General features: G+C 41.0%; 1 protein-coding gene across 1 annotated transcript; it reads right to left on the minus strand.

Annotated features, from left to right (window-relative positions):
• Positions 1 to 868: 868 nt before the first annotated feature.
• Positions 869 to 4,560, minus strand: LOC144464529 (nuclear factor 7, brain-like). Its single transcript, XM_078171946.1, has 2 exons — positions 4,433 to 4,560; positions 869 to 4,323 (listed from the first exon to the last, which is right to left on the minus strand). Exon 2 carries the CDS (start codon positions 4,304 to 4,306, stop codon positions 2,918 to 2,920), a length of 1,389 nt encoding a protein of 462 aa, XP_078028072.1. The 5' UTR covers positions 4,307 to 4,323; positions 4,433 to 4,560; the 3' UTR covers positions 869 to 2,917.
• Between the last annotated feature and the right edge of the window lie 9,786 nt (positions 4,561 to 14,346).

Here is a 14,346-nt window from a genome sequence, read left to right on the forward strand (position 1 = left end):
GAGCTAATGAGCATTTTAACACAACAATCCCCATAGCAACTGTATACAAACATGAAAACATGCATTTACTGCATATATCCACCTACTTCATGCATAAAATCTATTACATTACCCATTTAATTTTTATTCCAGCACTCTTTGTACTGTTGCATTCTTGTTCACAATCTACAGAAACACTGGACTTCTATGAAAACGCTGAATGTTTTTTAGGGATGTCTGTTTCAGTGAATTTAGCTTTTGATAGCCCGACACATTAATCGCTAATAAACCCTTTTTTTTACAGGAAAAAAAACAAGCCTTCCCTGTTGGTTCAGCGCCCTATGACTCAGTTTGAACTTTAGTACCACAGTTGAATTTTTTGTGTTTTGCTTTTATTTTATTCTCTGTTAGCCGCGTTAACACGCAGAAACATGGTGCCCCCTGCCCACGCTTTAGGGGCCGTGCACATGCCGCATCTTTAACTGCTTGGAAAATGTGAGGTCATTGCCTTTTCTGTGCCAGCTTTCAAGAGCGTGGCTGCAGGTTGCTTCTGAGTGCAGAGCCGATCTTCTTCCAGGAGCTGTTTATGAGTGTGTCGGCCTATCGTCCGTGGGACAGATGTAAAGCTCTGGGTAGCCCTGCACTAACACCATCAACTTTTCTGTATTTATCACAAACTGATATTTACTGAAGAAAGGAAAGATATCTTCACGTGACCTGGCAAGTCTAGTCTAACTGTGCTGTGAACTGTCCACCAGCTAAACAGCAGCAAGATACTGTAGCTACTGTAGCTAGTTAACTTGTTTGCTGTCTAACTTGCAGCCTTTGGAGCCCTGTGTTCAACTTTTTTAAATGAAAAAGAGAAAAAAAAATCTAGGGACATGTAGGCTACCCTAAAATATTATTTATTGATTCTGATTTAGATTCAGACAACTTTATTGATCCCACGTGAGGCAATTCATTTGCAGCATACTCATCCCAAACATCAACCACAACAACATACAATTTCCTATGGAATCAATGAAATCTCCTTGCGCAGCCACAGGTAGTCAGGTGCTGGTAGGCAGCAGGAACGTGTGTCATCAGCTTGACAAACAAATCCTCCGCACACTGACATAGACTTTACTTTATTTGAGGGAACAACGCGTTCAGCGTTCAGCGTCATCAGGTTCACCTCAGGTCTGACCTGAGCGTTCACAGGTGTGTTTAAATGCTTGCTGGTCACATGACCAATTTCATTTGTTCTCTCTAAGCAAGACTCAAACAGAAAACATATCATAGTATACAAAAACAATACAATTACATCAATCATGAAACTGAAGAATATGTATCAACCATGGTATAAAGTTAAAACCTTCAAAATTTCAATGCAATAATATTATAACAAAACCTACTTACATATGAGCAAACAATAATACACAAAGAGAGGAAATAAAGTAGAAATACTACAAAGTACTATATCTCAGCTTGAGACTACAGCCAGTGCCTATATACAGAAATACCAATACATTTATGCAGAATAATATACATCCTACAAATCTATCCCTTACTCACTGCTACGCAGGTGATAGTGCAGGCTCGACTTTCCGTACAATTTCCTATGTTATGCACAGTCCAGTAAAACAGACCACTAGGTCACTGAAGGGCCCAAGTTTAAAAAAACATATAGATAAAAATATATATGAAAAAAAAAGTAAAAAATATTGCTACATCCAATGTTATAAGAATGTGTAGCCTATTATTTTTGTTTTTTTTTGATTCGTGGAGAAAGTACTTTGAGTATTTTAAATACAAAAGTCCTCCACTCAAAAGTATTTTGTTACAAATTACATTTACTTTTTATTGGCCTTATCAAATACAAATTACAAAATAATCAAATGTAACTGAAATGCGTATTTTAAATACAAGTAATAGAAATACTGCCCATCCCTGCCTCACTGTACCTGTTACAGCTCTGCTGCATCAGACCACAGATACAACAATTCCACCTTCTAATATCAGGCTTATTTGCAAAATGCCGTGCTGCCAAACTAAAGAAAAGAAGCAGAGGCCGTGATCATAGTAGGATATAGAGTGATAAAATCTACATACAGGGTGGCTGGTAGTGGTGGAAGAGACAAACAACACAAACTTTGACCCAGGAGAACAAGGTTTAAATCCCACGTGAAACCAATATTTACAACAGATCATCACTATAAAGCTAAACACAGTAAAGTTCATAAATGTGATGTAATGTAAAACCAACAGTGCTGTTTTCTGATAATCCAAATCAAAGTTACACAGTAGTTACAGTATATTTGGAATATGCATTTATATATGGATTAGTATATACAAAATGATTTTAATTAAGCATAATGTTGAATCATAACACTATATTAACAATATAAGTAGCCACAATGATGCTATGATTGGAGTGGATTTAATGTAAAAATATTAATGAAGTTATTGATATGAAACAGTTTAATCCTGTTGAGTTGAACACACTTTGATCAGCAGAGGGCGCTAAAGCATCAGTAAAAAAGTCCTGCAGGAAGTTCCTCAAATCACATGACATTAAAAAAAGACTCCAGACGCAGTTTACCTGCTGAAAATGAAGATTTGAATCTGAAGTCATGCCGTCACTTCTCATCATCACTTATGGATTATAGTGAGTATATTTCTGTCTCTGCTAACAGGAGTTACACAGTATGACGTAAAGTCACAATAAGTTTCAGTTTGTCAGATGTCTGATATGACTCAGTCTGGAAACATTAAAGAATATCACTTCAATTAAAAAGATGTTTTCATGTTAAAGTCGTCAGCCTCTCTGTCTCAGCCTGTGTCTCCAGCTAATACGTCACTTTGACACTGTGCTGTTATTTTTTATTCCCAGTTTAAGAGGAGAGTGACTTTTCTCTTTAAGAAATAAACATCATAAATATAATCATCCTCTTTATCTCTAACTGCTCTGTCCCACTGTCACACACACCTTCAGTGGTAATATCTTCAGTTTAGCAGCAGTCCTAAAGTATGGAAACATCCTCTCAGTGAAAGTGTGTGTGAAGGTGTGTATGTGTGTGTTAGTATCAGGATCAGAGAACGACAGCTTTCCTCTGTTCCAGTCCAGATTCACTCTGATCCTCTGGAGCTTCTTCTTCACTTTGAGATCAGTGAGTGGAGCTGATGGTGACTGTGCTGAGTATTTACCTTCAACAAACCTTATTCCCCATAATCCAGACTTTATGCGTCCCTTCCTCTGGACAGACTCTGCTAACACACCCAGAAACCAGACTGTACTGTCTCCAACCTCGACATGCCAGCTGTGAGTCCCTGAGTTAAAGCCCTCAGAGCCCAGGACAGAGTAGTAAGAATCAAACCTCTCTGGATTATCAGGAAGCTGCTGTCTCTGTCCTGGTCTCACACTGGTCAGATCTTCAGACAGGATGAGATATGGACTAGCAGTGTTTGGATCCAGGATCAGAGGAGTGTAGGAGACCATGTCCTTCATCTTGTTCCAGATATTGAAGGTCAGGTTGCCCAGGTGTTTGGCCTCGTCTATCAGAGCTCCTGAAAGCAGCTGTGGATCATCCAGCAGGGGGCGCTGCTGGACTCTGTCCACTGCAGCCTTGTAGTTGAGCAGGAATGAGACGTCTTCAGCTCTCAGCTCGTCCTCTGTGGCTCTGACTGTGTCTGAAAGAGCTGCTATCTCTCTGCTCAGAGCCTCCATCTTCTCCTTCATCACCTGACTCTTCTGCTCCTCTTCCTCCCTCAGTGCAGCCATCCTGGCCTCCTCTTCCTCTTCTAGAAACTGGTGAAGCTTCTTAAACTGCTCCTTAATCTGCCTCTCTGTGCGTCGGGCCTGGACCTTCATGTGTTGTGCTGTTTGTTCACACTTCACTTTAACTTGTTCACAAACCTTTAACTTCTCCTTTAAGGGCTCCAGAGTTTCCTCAACTTCCTTCTTGTGTTGTCGTGCAGCTTCATCGATGGGTCTGAATCTGTGCTTGGTGTGTTTTTCTGAATCTCTGCAGACGACACACACTGGCTGCTGATGGTCCAGACAGAAGAGTCTGAGCTTCTCAGAGTGCAGACTGCAGAGAGCCTCTGAAGCTCTCTGATCTCTCTCCAATAAGAAGGCCTCACACAGGTTCTTTAACACCAGACTAACAGGTGGTTCAACCTTTGAAGATCTTCTCTTACAAACTGGACACTCACATGCTTGTCTCTGTCTCCAACAGTTCTGCAGACAGTCTTTACAGAAGCTGTGGCTACATGACAGAACAACAGGATCTCTAAAGACGTCCTGACAGACCGGACAGCAGAGATCCTCCTCTGATCTGGAAGCCATTTAGTCTCTGAGTGAAGCTGAAAACACAGCAGACAGAAAGTACAGTCAGTCATGGCTCCCCTTCCTCCTCTACTAACTTGACTGAAATGTACTTTGACTTTGAGTGGTGTTTTTAGTCAAACTCACCTTCAGTGTGTGGAGTATCAGCAGGTTGAAGCAGCAGTGTTGGAGTTTTAGCTGAACTCACTCAGAGGAAGTTGTTAGTTTGGTCTGAAGGTGAATCTGATCGTCTGTTCTTCAGTCTGTGTCTCTCTGCAGTGAGGAAGAATAACAAAGTGTTTCCTGGTTTGTGTCAGGTGAGTCAGGTGAGAGTTTGAGCTTTGTTGCACCTCCTCTGCTGAATGCTTTTGCTTCACATGTTACACAGGGGTGTGTTTCATTCCAAAGTATTGAGTCATTGATGGATATGTTGTTCAGCAGGTTGTTGCAACAGTTTTAAAAATAGTTTGAATGCAGGGTGAATGTAGTCAAGAAGTTGAAATATAATTTAGTAAAATCCCAGGAATAATTTGGGAAGGGAGAACCATGGAACATCGAGGGAAAAGGATGACAAGAAATATTGTTGGAGATGGACAGTATGTATAGGAAATGGGTGTCATAGAATAATGTGTGGAAGTAATTTTAATGCAGTCACAAGAAAATAATGTTGTACTGTACGTTTCTGCAAACCACCAATATGTTACATTTGCACATTTCATACCTATAATATCAGCGTTTCTAAAGTGACATAGTGTATGAGCTGGCTTTGTCATCTGGAGGTGGAGGAGATGGTGGATGTCGTGACACCTAAGCAAGACGTCTGCCAAACTGCAGACAACAGGTTGTGTTATAGCGAGTCATTGCTGAGTTTCCAGCGGCTCTTTAGCCACCAAACGTGCGTGTTCTGTAGCGACTTGACGCTGTTTTTCCAGTGAAGATTTTGCCTGGACTTGTAGATGCGCTCAGCTCGTCAGTCTCAACAGATTTTGTGCCCAAACTAGCTCCCAGATCGTATCGTCTTGTCACATGATCAAATAGAGACTTGATATTAGACAACATTAACATACATGTTATCCAGCACTCATCATTGCGTACCTGTATGTGACAAAAATATCATAGAAAATAATGAATTATTTTATTTAATAGTTTTATATATATATATATTTGGCCTACCTGGAGCTCGCATGTACGGAGCCGGGGTTTGGTTGAAGGTGGCAGTACTGTTTGGGCTGAGAAAGCCATGGGTAAGTAAGGTAAAGGAGGTTATTGGGTTGGTGTGGGGAGCACTTAGTACTTAGTACTTAGCACTTAGTACTTAGTACTTAGCACTTAGTAGCAGAACTACTAAGCAGAGTACATAAGTCCTTGAGATCAGGTGGAGAGATCCACTTCCTTTCAGGAGGAAATCCAGGAAGAGGAAGGTTATTTAAGTGTGGGAGTGGCCTATTTGAATCCCTTTTGTTTGAGACCATGCGGCAGGGTGAGTGTGTTTGCTGATCCTGTGAGTTTATCTGTCTCCTTTAACTTTAGCTTATATTGGAGTTATGCTATGTAGCGTGTGAAATAGAGTATGGTGAATGTGCTAGGAAAGGTAGTATCAGCACTGTCTCTACCTGGAGCTCGCATAAATGCAGGCTTTGAGGTTTCAAATAGAACACCAACCAGTTAAAGTTCCAGTTGCCCATTTCTCCTCATGTCACCTGGTTCCTCAACATCTTACACAGACCTTGTTGATTGAGGCGACATCCAAGCCGGTATGACGCTTTCTTTTTCTTTTTTCTTTGCTTTTTTTGACCAAATTTTATTCAACATTTTGCATATGTACAGGCACAGTAGCACAGTGTCATGTTTTTTTTTAAAAACAGAAATATTAATCCTTTTACCCTCCAATCCCCACCACCACCCAGCCCCCCAAAGATCGTCTCCCAGCTCATATGAGCAAAGTAATGATAAATAAATAAAATCAACAAACAAAAGATAACTCAACTCAACTCAGCTTTATTTATAGAGCACTTTGAAAACAACAACAGCCGAAACAAAGTGCTGTACATAAACATAAAAACTTAAGACATAAAACAAATAATAAAAACACTAAAACAAGAGCAGAGTCTCGAGCTGAGTTGAAAGCCAAGGAATAAAAATGGCTATAAGACGAGTTTTAAAAATGGACAGTGAGGGGGGCTTGTCTGATGTGCAAAGGTAGGTCGTTCCAAAGTTTGGGAGCAGCAACAGAATAAGCTCTATCCCCTCTGAGCTTCCGCTTGGACCTCGGTACAGCTGATCAGCTGACCTGAGTCGTCGAGCAGGAGCGTAGGGCTGGAGCAGCTCAGAGAAGTAAGGTGGGGCGAGACCATTTAAAGATTTAAAAACAAATAAAAGAATCTTAAAATGAACGCGACAGTGCACAGGCAGCCAGTGGAGGGAAGCCACAATGGGAGTTATGTGCTCCCTCTTGCGTGCTCAAGTTAAGAGATGAGCAGCAGCATTTTGAACCAACTAGAGACGTGCGAGGGAGGACTGGCTGACTCCAAAATAAAGCACGTTACCGTAATCCAGCCGAGACGTGATGAAGGCATGGATTACAGTTTCAAAGTGCTGTTGAGCTAGAAAGTGCTTAACCTTTGCCAGCTGCCTAAGATGGAAAAGCTGGACTTAACCACTGCACCAATTTGCCAATCCAATTTAAAATCTCTGTCCATCTTAAAACCCAAGTTTGAAACTGTTGGCTTCACATATAGTGCCAAGGGGCCCAAGTCAACAGAAGTGATTTAAGCGAGAAAGCATCTTTCTTCTTCAGTGGCACAAATATCTGACTATCATCAGCATAACAATGGAAAGAAATACCGTGCTTTCTAAGGATGGAACCCAGAGGCAATAAATACAGTGAGAAAAGCAGGGGCCCTCAAATTGAACCCTGTGGAACCCCATACGACACAGGAGCAGAGCAGGACTCAGAGCCACCAATGCTTACACACATAGTTCTGTCTGCCAGATAAGACCTAAACCACTCCAGAGCACTACCACAAATGCCCACTGTTACAAAATAACATACATAGACACAAAGTAGGTGTGCGACTAATTGAAATAAATAAAGAAACAGATGAAAAAATGAAGAAGTAAATAATGATAATAATAAATCAATAAATAATTAAAAGTCAGCTGGTAATATCCAAGATCATCATGCCAACCTAACCTTACAACCTTACAAGATTACAATCCAACATATGTGTACCAACACTGTTACATCTCCACAAATACTACACAATAAATACACAATATGCATGTCACTGTGTGCACAAACTACATACCCCAAATGATCGACAGTTATCTTTCTCCGGTCATACTTCCCATACTCTAGACGACTGAAATAAATCGCATTGTTTCAAAGTGGGAGATAAGAGGCTGCCAGTGTTTGTAGAACTTCTCAGCTGAGCCACGCACACAAAATTTGATCTTTTCCAGTTTCAAAAAGGACTTAAGCTGGTATGACTCTTGCGTTTGTGGTTTCACTCATCCTGAGGCAGGTTAGCAGCATTAAGAACCTTTCCTCAGGGTCCAGACTGGATATGTGTTGCCCCCCTCTAGTTGGGAATCAAACCCCGGTTAGAGAGGGATTTTATATATCTAGACAGACAGACAGACAGATATACAGACAGACAGACAGACAGATAGACAGACAGACAGACAGACAGATGCACAATCATGAATCTGGTCTAGGTTTTTATTATCAACCACTAATCCACTCACAGATTTACTTACATTTCTAACATTTCATGAAAGAGACCAAACAACTTATTTTGCCTATTTTATGTTGAGTCCATAACTGTACACTAAGTATTTAACGTTAGCCTGGTTCCAGACCATAGACCCCGCCCACTCAACTGAGTAGGCTTGCATTACTGGTCTGGCATACTTCAATGAATTTGAGATTTATCTGGTCCAAACGATGGACGGACCAATGAACGCCGGGGGTGGGGGCGGGTCTAGCGATTAGCCAATCAGTGCCATGCTGATGTCAAGCTGTACGCCGGTGGGTAATTGGTGAGGATAGCAACAATGGCGACCGCTACAGATCCTACAGACCACGATGCTATCGAGGTATTTCGCCACTCCTCGCGTTAATGGAGGACCAAATTAAGGAAGCTGCTAAACTGGATTTAACGGCGATGCAGCTGGGCGTGCACGACGACGGAGACATTTTAAACGGGCAATGCTCGCTTGTTTTTGGCACCCCCGAGGCATGGATACTAATGACGTCAGATTCTGGGTGAGTCGTTGATCTCTACTGATTGGTTAGGGAAAAATCAAATTCCCTCCCCCTTGTAAATCACCTTCAGTGGAAGCCATGTCAGACTGAAGGTTCTGGGAGCTTCAGTCTGACACAGGCTAATTTAACGTTATTATTGGGTGTTATTTCGTAGGATATCATATGAACCTTTGTATGAGGATACGTTGTTGAGCTGAAGTTAAATATTCAAACACAGTGTCTGTTTTTGTCTCTCAATTCCAAAAGTCTTCAGTGCTTGCAAACAAGAGTCTCCCAGTTCATCAGGGGGAGACGTTACGTATATGAGACCGAGGAGAAACTGGTTGCATTGAAGTTTAAACTTGAATGTGATGGTTTGTCAGAAACAGGTGATGTTTATGAATAAGGTGGAGACACAGGCTGCAGCACACCTGGTCACCTGGTTTCTTATGGCTCTCTGTACTTCTCCCCACCCTCACACACTCACATTCTTCAACAATCACTCTTAAGTTATACCCTGTTATGTTTTGGCAGCTATGAGCTAATGAGCATTTTAACACAACAATCCCCATAGCAACTGTATACAAACATGCAAACATGCATTTACTGCATATATCCACCTACTTCATGCATAAAATCTATTACATTACCCATTTAATTTTTATTCCAGCACTCTTTGTACTGTTGCACTCTTGTTCACAATCTACAGAAACACTGGACTTCTATGAAAACATTGAATGTTTTTTAGGGATGTCTGTTTCAGTGAATATAGCTTTTGATAGCCCGACACATTAATCGCTAATAAAGCCTTTTTTTTTTACAGGAAAAAAAACAAGCCTTCCCTGTTGGTTCAGCGCCCTATGACTCAGTTTGAACTTTAGTACCACAGTTGAATTTTTTGTGATGGAAATGTTTTGCCTTTTATTTTATTTTATGTTAGCCGCATTAACATGCAGAAACACGGTGCCCCTGCCCATGCTTTAGGGGCCGTGCACATGCTGCTCTTCAGAGACCGTGCATCACCGATCACCCTGAGTTTCCAGCACCACTGACCCGTGGTGTTCTGGAGACATTTTTTTTACTCCCCCAAGATCAACTGGAAGAAAAGGTAGAGGCCCGCAGGACCAGATGGCAGGCTTTCAGAGGAGTAAGTCATTCATTTCTACCGTAGTTCAGGCGGACAATGGCCTTGGTCTCAGATATGTGGTTACTGTTGTCTCTCCCTGCGGTGCAGTAAGCAAAGCTCATGCTTTCGCTGGTCTTGCACAAGCGCACATACGTGAGCGCGGAGCACAGAGAGGCAGTCAGAGCTACAGGCTACAATGAGGCTAAAAACAGAGTTCAAATAACGTTTTTCCAAACGACTTTTTATGTCGGGGCTTCAGGACACTTGGATCACTACGGATGAGCATGTTGGAGATATTTTGTGGTTTCAATTTTGTGTTCTTGGACGTTAGTCTGGGGCGCTGTCAGCCATTAGGTGTGCTAGCCGCTCCCCCCGCCGATCTCCGCAAGGGATGTGAGGACTCTAAAACTTCACCTGAGCCTCCCTCGCCATCAGGGTGAGTAGATAATGGCTGAATTTTCATTTTTGGGTGCACTATCCCTTTAAAGTCGTCAGCCTCTCTGTCTCAGCCTGTCTCCAGCTAATACATCACTTTGGTTTGAAGTTTGTTTATTCATGGGATAAACCCCTTGAGTTGTCACAACTCGTTTTGGAGGGGATCCCACACACATCATTTAAACAATACAACACAACTCAGCACAACACAACAGAATAAGAGACAATACAATACAAGAAAATAAAATACAAACAATGCAGTGGGAAATAATATAACAAGACAGGACAAACAAACAGAAGTCATTCAAACAAGTTGCAACAACAGTTTGGACAGTTGTTCAATAAGATATGGTGACAGATTCAATGAAAGCATGAACAGGTTGTTTCCAAATAGAAAGACAGGGCTTGTTAAAACAGCTTAGGGGTGAAGAATATCTAATACCCACAGGTAAGTGATTCCAATCATTTGGAGCTTTAAACATAAATGCTTTTCTACCAATTGATTTACTAGTACGTGGAACAGAAAAATAAGGTTGAGTGGAGTGTCTGGTTTGATCATTAGAGGTAAGTTGGACAAAATATTGTTTAAGATAAGGGGGGTAGTTAAAGTAAATACATTTAAATATAAATTGCAGCCAGTGAATCTGTTGTCTTATATGTAATGATGGAAATTGAAGAGTCTGGTACATTGAACAATGATGAGTATGAAAGGGACATTCAAGTATAAATCTACAGATTCTATTATACACTTTGAAAAGGGGAGCTAGCACACATTTAGATGCAGAAATACAAACAACATCACAGTAATCTAATATTGGAAGAATAAGTTGATTAACAAGTTTCTTTCAGACACTACGAGTAAAGCAGTTTCTGGACCTATGTAGTATATTAATTCGACAATTAACCTTACGTACAGTATGATCAATGTGCGTTTTAAATGATAAGGTGGGATCTAGCCATACACCAAGATATTTGATTTTATCAACCTTCTGCAGAGGAGTACCGTCTTTACAAGATATGACACAAGGGCCTGCAGTGGATTTCAATTTGGAATTTGTGCCAAAGATCATGGTGAAAGATTTGTTGTTGTTAAGAAGTAGTTTGTTGTGCAAGAGCCAATCTTCAAGAATATTGAAGTCAGATTGAAGGGTGGCTTGAGCTTCAGATAAGTCAGATTTCGATGTGTAAATGACGGTGTCATCTGCATACAGTTGCGCACAGGAGTTAATGAGGATGGATGGTAAATCATTAACGTATAAAGAAAAAAGAAGGGGTCCCAAGGTTGATCCTTGGGGCACACCCCTTTCCTGAACCAACAAGTCGGAGCATTTACCATCTAAGACAACACATTGTTTCCTGTTATGGAGATAGGAGTTAAACCACAAAATTGCATTACAAGAGAGACCCATGTTATGAAGCTTATCTAATAACAACCACCACCAAGTGACACTTCTGAGGAAGGTGGAAGTTTCCGCCAAAACATGTCAAGGTATGTAACATCCTAACGTCTGAGATAAAAGAACAATTAAAGTCATTATCATTAACTAAAGACATAATGAACACCATCAAAGCATTACTTTTTGGTTTAAGTAATTGAGTTACTGAGTTACTTTTTAATGAAGTAACTAGTAACGGTAACTAGTTACTATTTTTCAGTAACTAGCACAACACTGGGAGGGACACACTAGAAGGCACTGTCTCATGTTTTCTTGCCTGGAGGAAGCCATGTAGGACCTTTCATCATGTTTACTTGACGAGAAGGACATCATGTTTTCTCCACTGGAAGGACACCCTAGAAGAAATTTAATCACGTTTCACCACTAGAGGGACATCCTGTAGGCCACTACATCATGTTTTCTTGACTGGAAGGATACCCTAAAGGGCACTCTACATTATCTCCACTGGAAGGACACCCTAGAGGACCTATCGTCATGTTTTCTCAACTGTAAGGACACTACAAAGGACAATGCATCAGGTTTTCTCCACTGGAAAGGCACTGTAGTGGGTACTTCGTAGTGTTTTCTCCACAGGAAGGACAGCATAGAGGGCACATCATCATGTTTTCTCTACAGGAAGGGCAGCTTTTAATAAAGCTTTGCCTATACTTATGCCAGACACTGTGGCTCAGGCCTCGGTAGAGGGCACATGAGCTATGAGCATGCACAGAGGCGTTTATGCAGAACACATTGTTTGTTGCATTATGCTCTGAAATGCCAGGTGGCCTACAAACAATATTCTGTGCGTGAGGAAAAAGGCAATGAGTGTTAATGGAAGAAAAGGGAAAATAAGTTCCTGGGTAACAGTAGTTTTTCCAAGACTTTAATATCTGACTGTCCCCGTGGTCTCTCACTGAAGAGTCGGCACAGGTGAACCTGCTCAGCCAGTCTTCCTTCGGAGGCAGCCATGTTGAAATGAAAAGTGCAGCGGGCGTCTAGTTACAAAAACCCAGGTGCAGGACAAAGTGTTGCGACGTGGCGCCTTCTTTTTCACAGTTAAGCAACAAGATTTCTTGTGATCGCAGATTTTTCCTGACCGACTTTGTGTTAGTGTGTTATCCAGCTTGTCCCTGCAGTGAAGAACCAGGATCTGGTGGACTAAATTCACCTCATTAGAGGCTCAGTGGGTGATTTAGAGTTTCCGCGGTGTGTGGTCTTTGGTTATGAAAAATATCTGCCTTTCCCTCTCATTATCTTTCTCCATCTCTCCCCTCCTCTGCGTTACAGCGTAGTCTCTCTAACACACACAGCCTTAGTGTTTGCAGTAATCTGACAGCAGCATGAGCAGCGGTGGTGGTGGGGCTGAGGTTTTGACAGCCATATCAGCAGGAAATGGAGGGATGATGAAATATTAATGTGGAATCATGGGTGGTCCAGTGAAATCCATTAAGAGGTTCAAATCAATGAGAGGAGTGAGCAATTCCAGACTTCCTCCATAAATGACCACGATGAGAGTGGAAATATAGAGTGTCCATAGTGGACACGACATTCAGAAATGAAACACAGAGACACTGCTGCTCTCTCGTCTTTTATAAAAGCAAAGTGTTTTTGAATTAATATTCCCAGTTACACAGCTTTTAAATTAAATGAAATATTCAAATGAATGTTTCATGGAATAGTGCCTCTTTGAGCTCTAATGAAATATCTGAATGCTTCCACTCTCTCTAACAAGTCTTGTGAGTCTGCTGCTTCACTCACAGTTTCATAAAAGTGGTAAAAAAAACAACAACCTTGTTTGAAATAACCAGTCAAGCTGTTCCACAACCTGCAGGCCAGAACCATAGACTGGATAAAAATAATGAATGTAACCCATAGTTATATATGTAGATGCCGCATTCAACGGTGCTCCTCATTGGAGCAATACGTCAACGCGGCCGCCATCTTGCCCAGGTGGAGCCGCGCTGCCTAATGCATGTACGTCTATTGAGGCAGGAGATTATTTATGATTAAAATCATCATTACTCGCTGAATTCTCAACCGATTTTCATGCGGTTTGGTTTGTTACAATTGTCAGACATGTAGTTATGATACAGGATACTTGGTTAAATAAAAAATGCAGTTGTTCATACCAAAATATTTGATCTAGATAAAGTAACAGTAATAGTTCTACAACACATTTAAACTAAACTTTTCCCATGTAATAAATATTCTTTTTCTTACTAGATGTACAATGCCCACCATGATGTCATTTAATTATTAATTTTGATTATAAATGTTTATTCAAATTTCACACAATGTGCAAAAAATAGTTTATCAGCAGGGTTGTGCCGAGCTGCAGTGTAGATTCTGATTAACAAATGTTGGTTTTGTACAAGTGAAAATAAATGACTTAGAGCTGCATGTTTACACAAAATTTTGCTTTAATCTCATATGTATAACACCACAGTGCTCATGGGAGCCTGGACACAGAACTGTTTACATTATTAGGTCATATTTACAAAAAATACAGTGTACAGTAGCTAGTATTATTTTTAGGAGTCTGCCCAGTCCTGTCGAAGTCCTCAGGTCTGAAGTGACAGCTGCAGATGACTGAGGAGTCACTGGGACAAAGTCCTTTCTCCTCACTGCTGCTACCCATGCCCGTCTCCTATCTGTGTTTTTGGGAAACTACACACAAAATGAGTGTGTCAGAAAAACGCAGTTCCACATAATTTTTAGTTACAATTCAGGCCACAAGTTAAGTACTAACGTTACTAACGTTATGCTGCGTTATGTCACGTTGGTGCCATGAAACAGTTGACAATTTGGAATAACACAT

This window comes from Epinephelus lanceolatus, chromosome 1, assembly GCF_041903045.1.
Source record: "Epinephelus lanceolatus isolate andai-2023 chromosome 1, ASM4190304v1, whole genome shotgun sequence".
NCBI classification, from domain to species: domain Eukaryota; kingdom Metazoa; phylum Chordata; class Actinopteri; order Perciformes; family Serranidae; genus Epinephelus; species Epinephelus lanceolatus.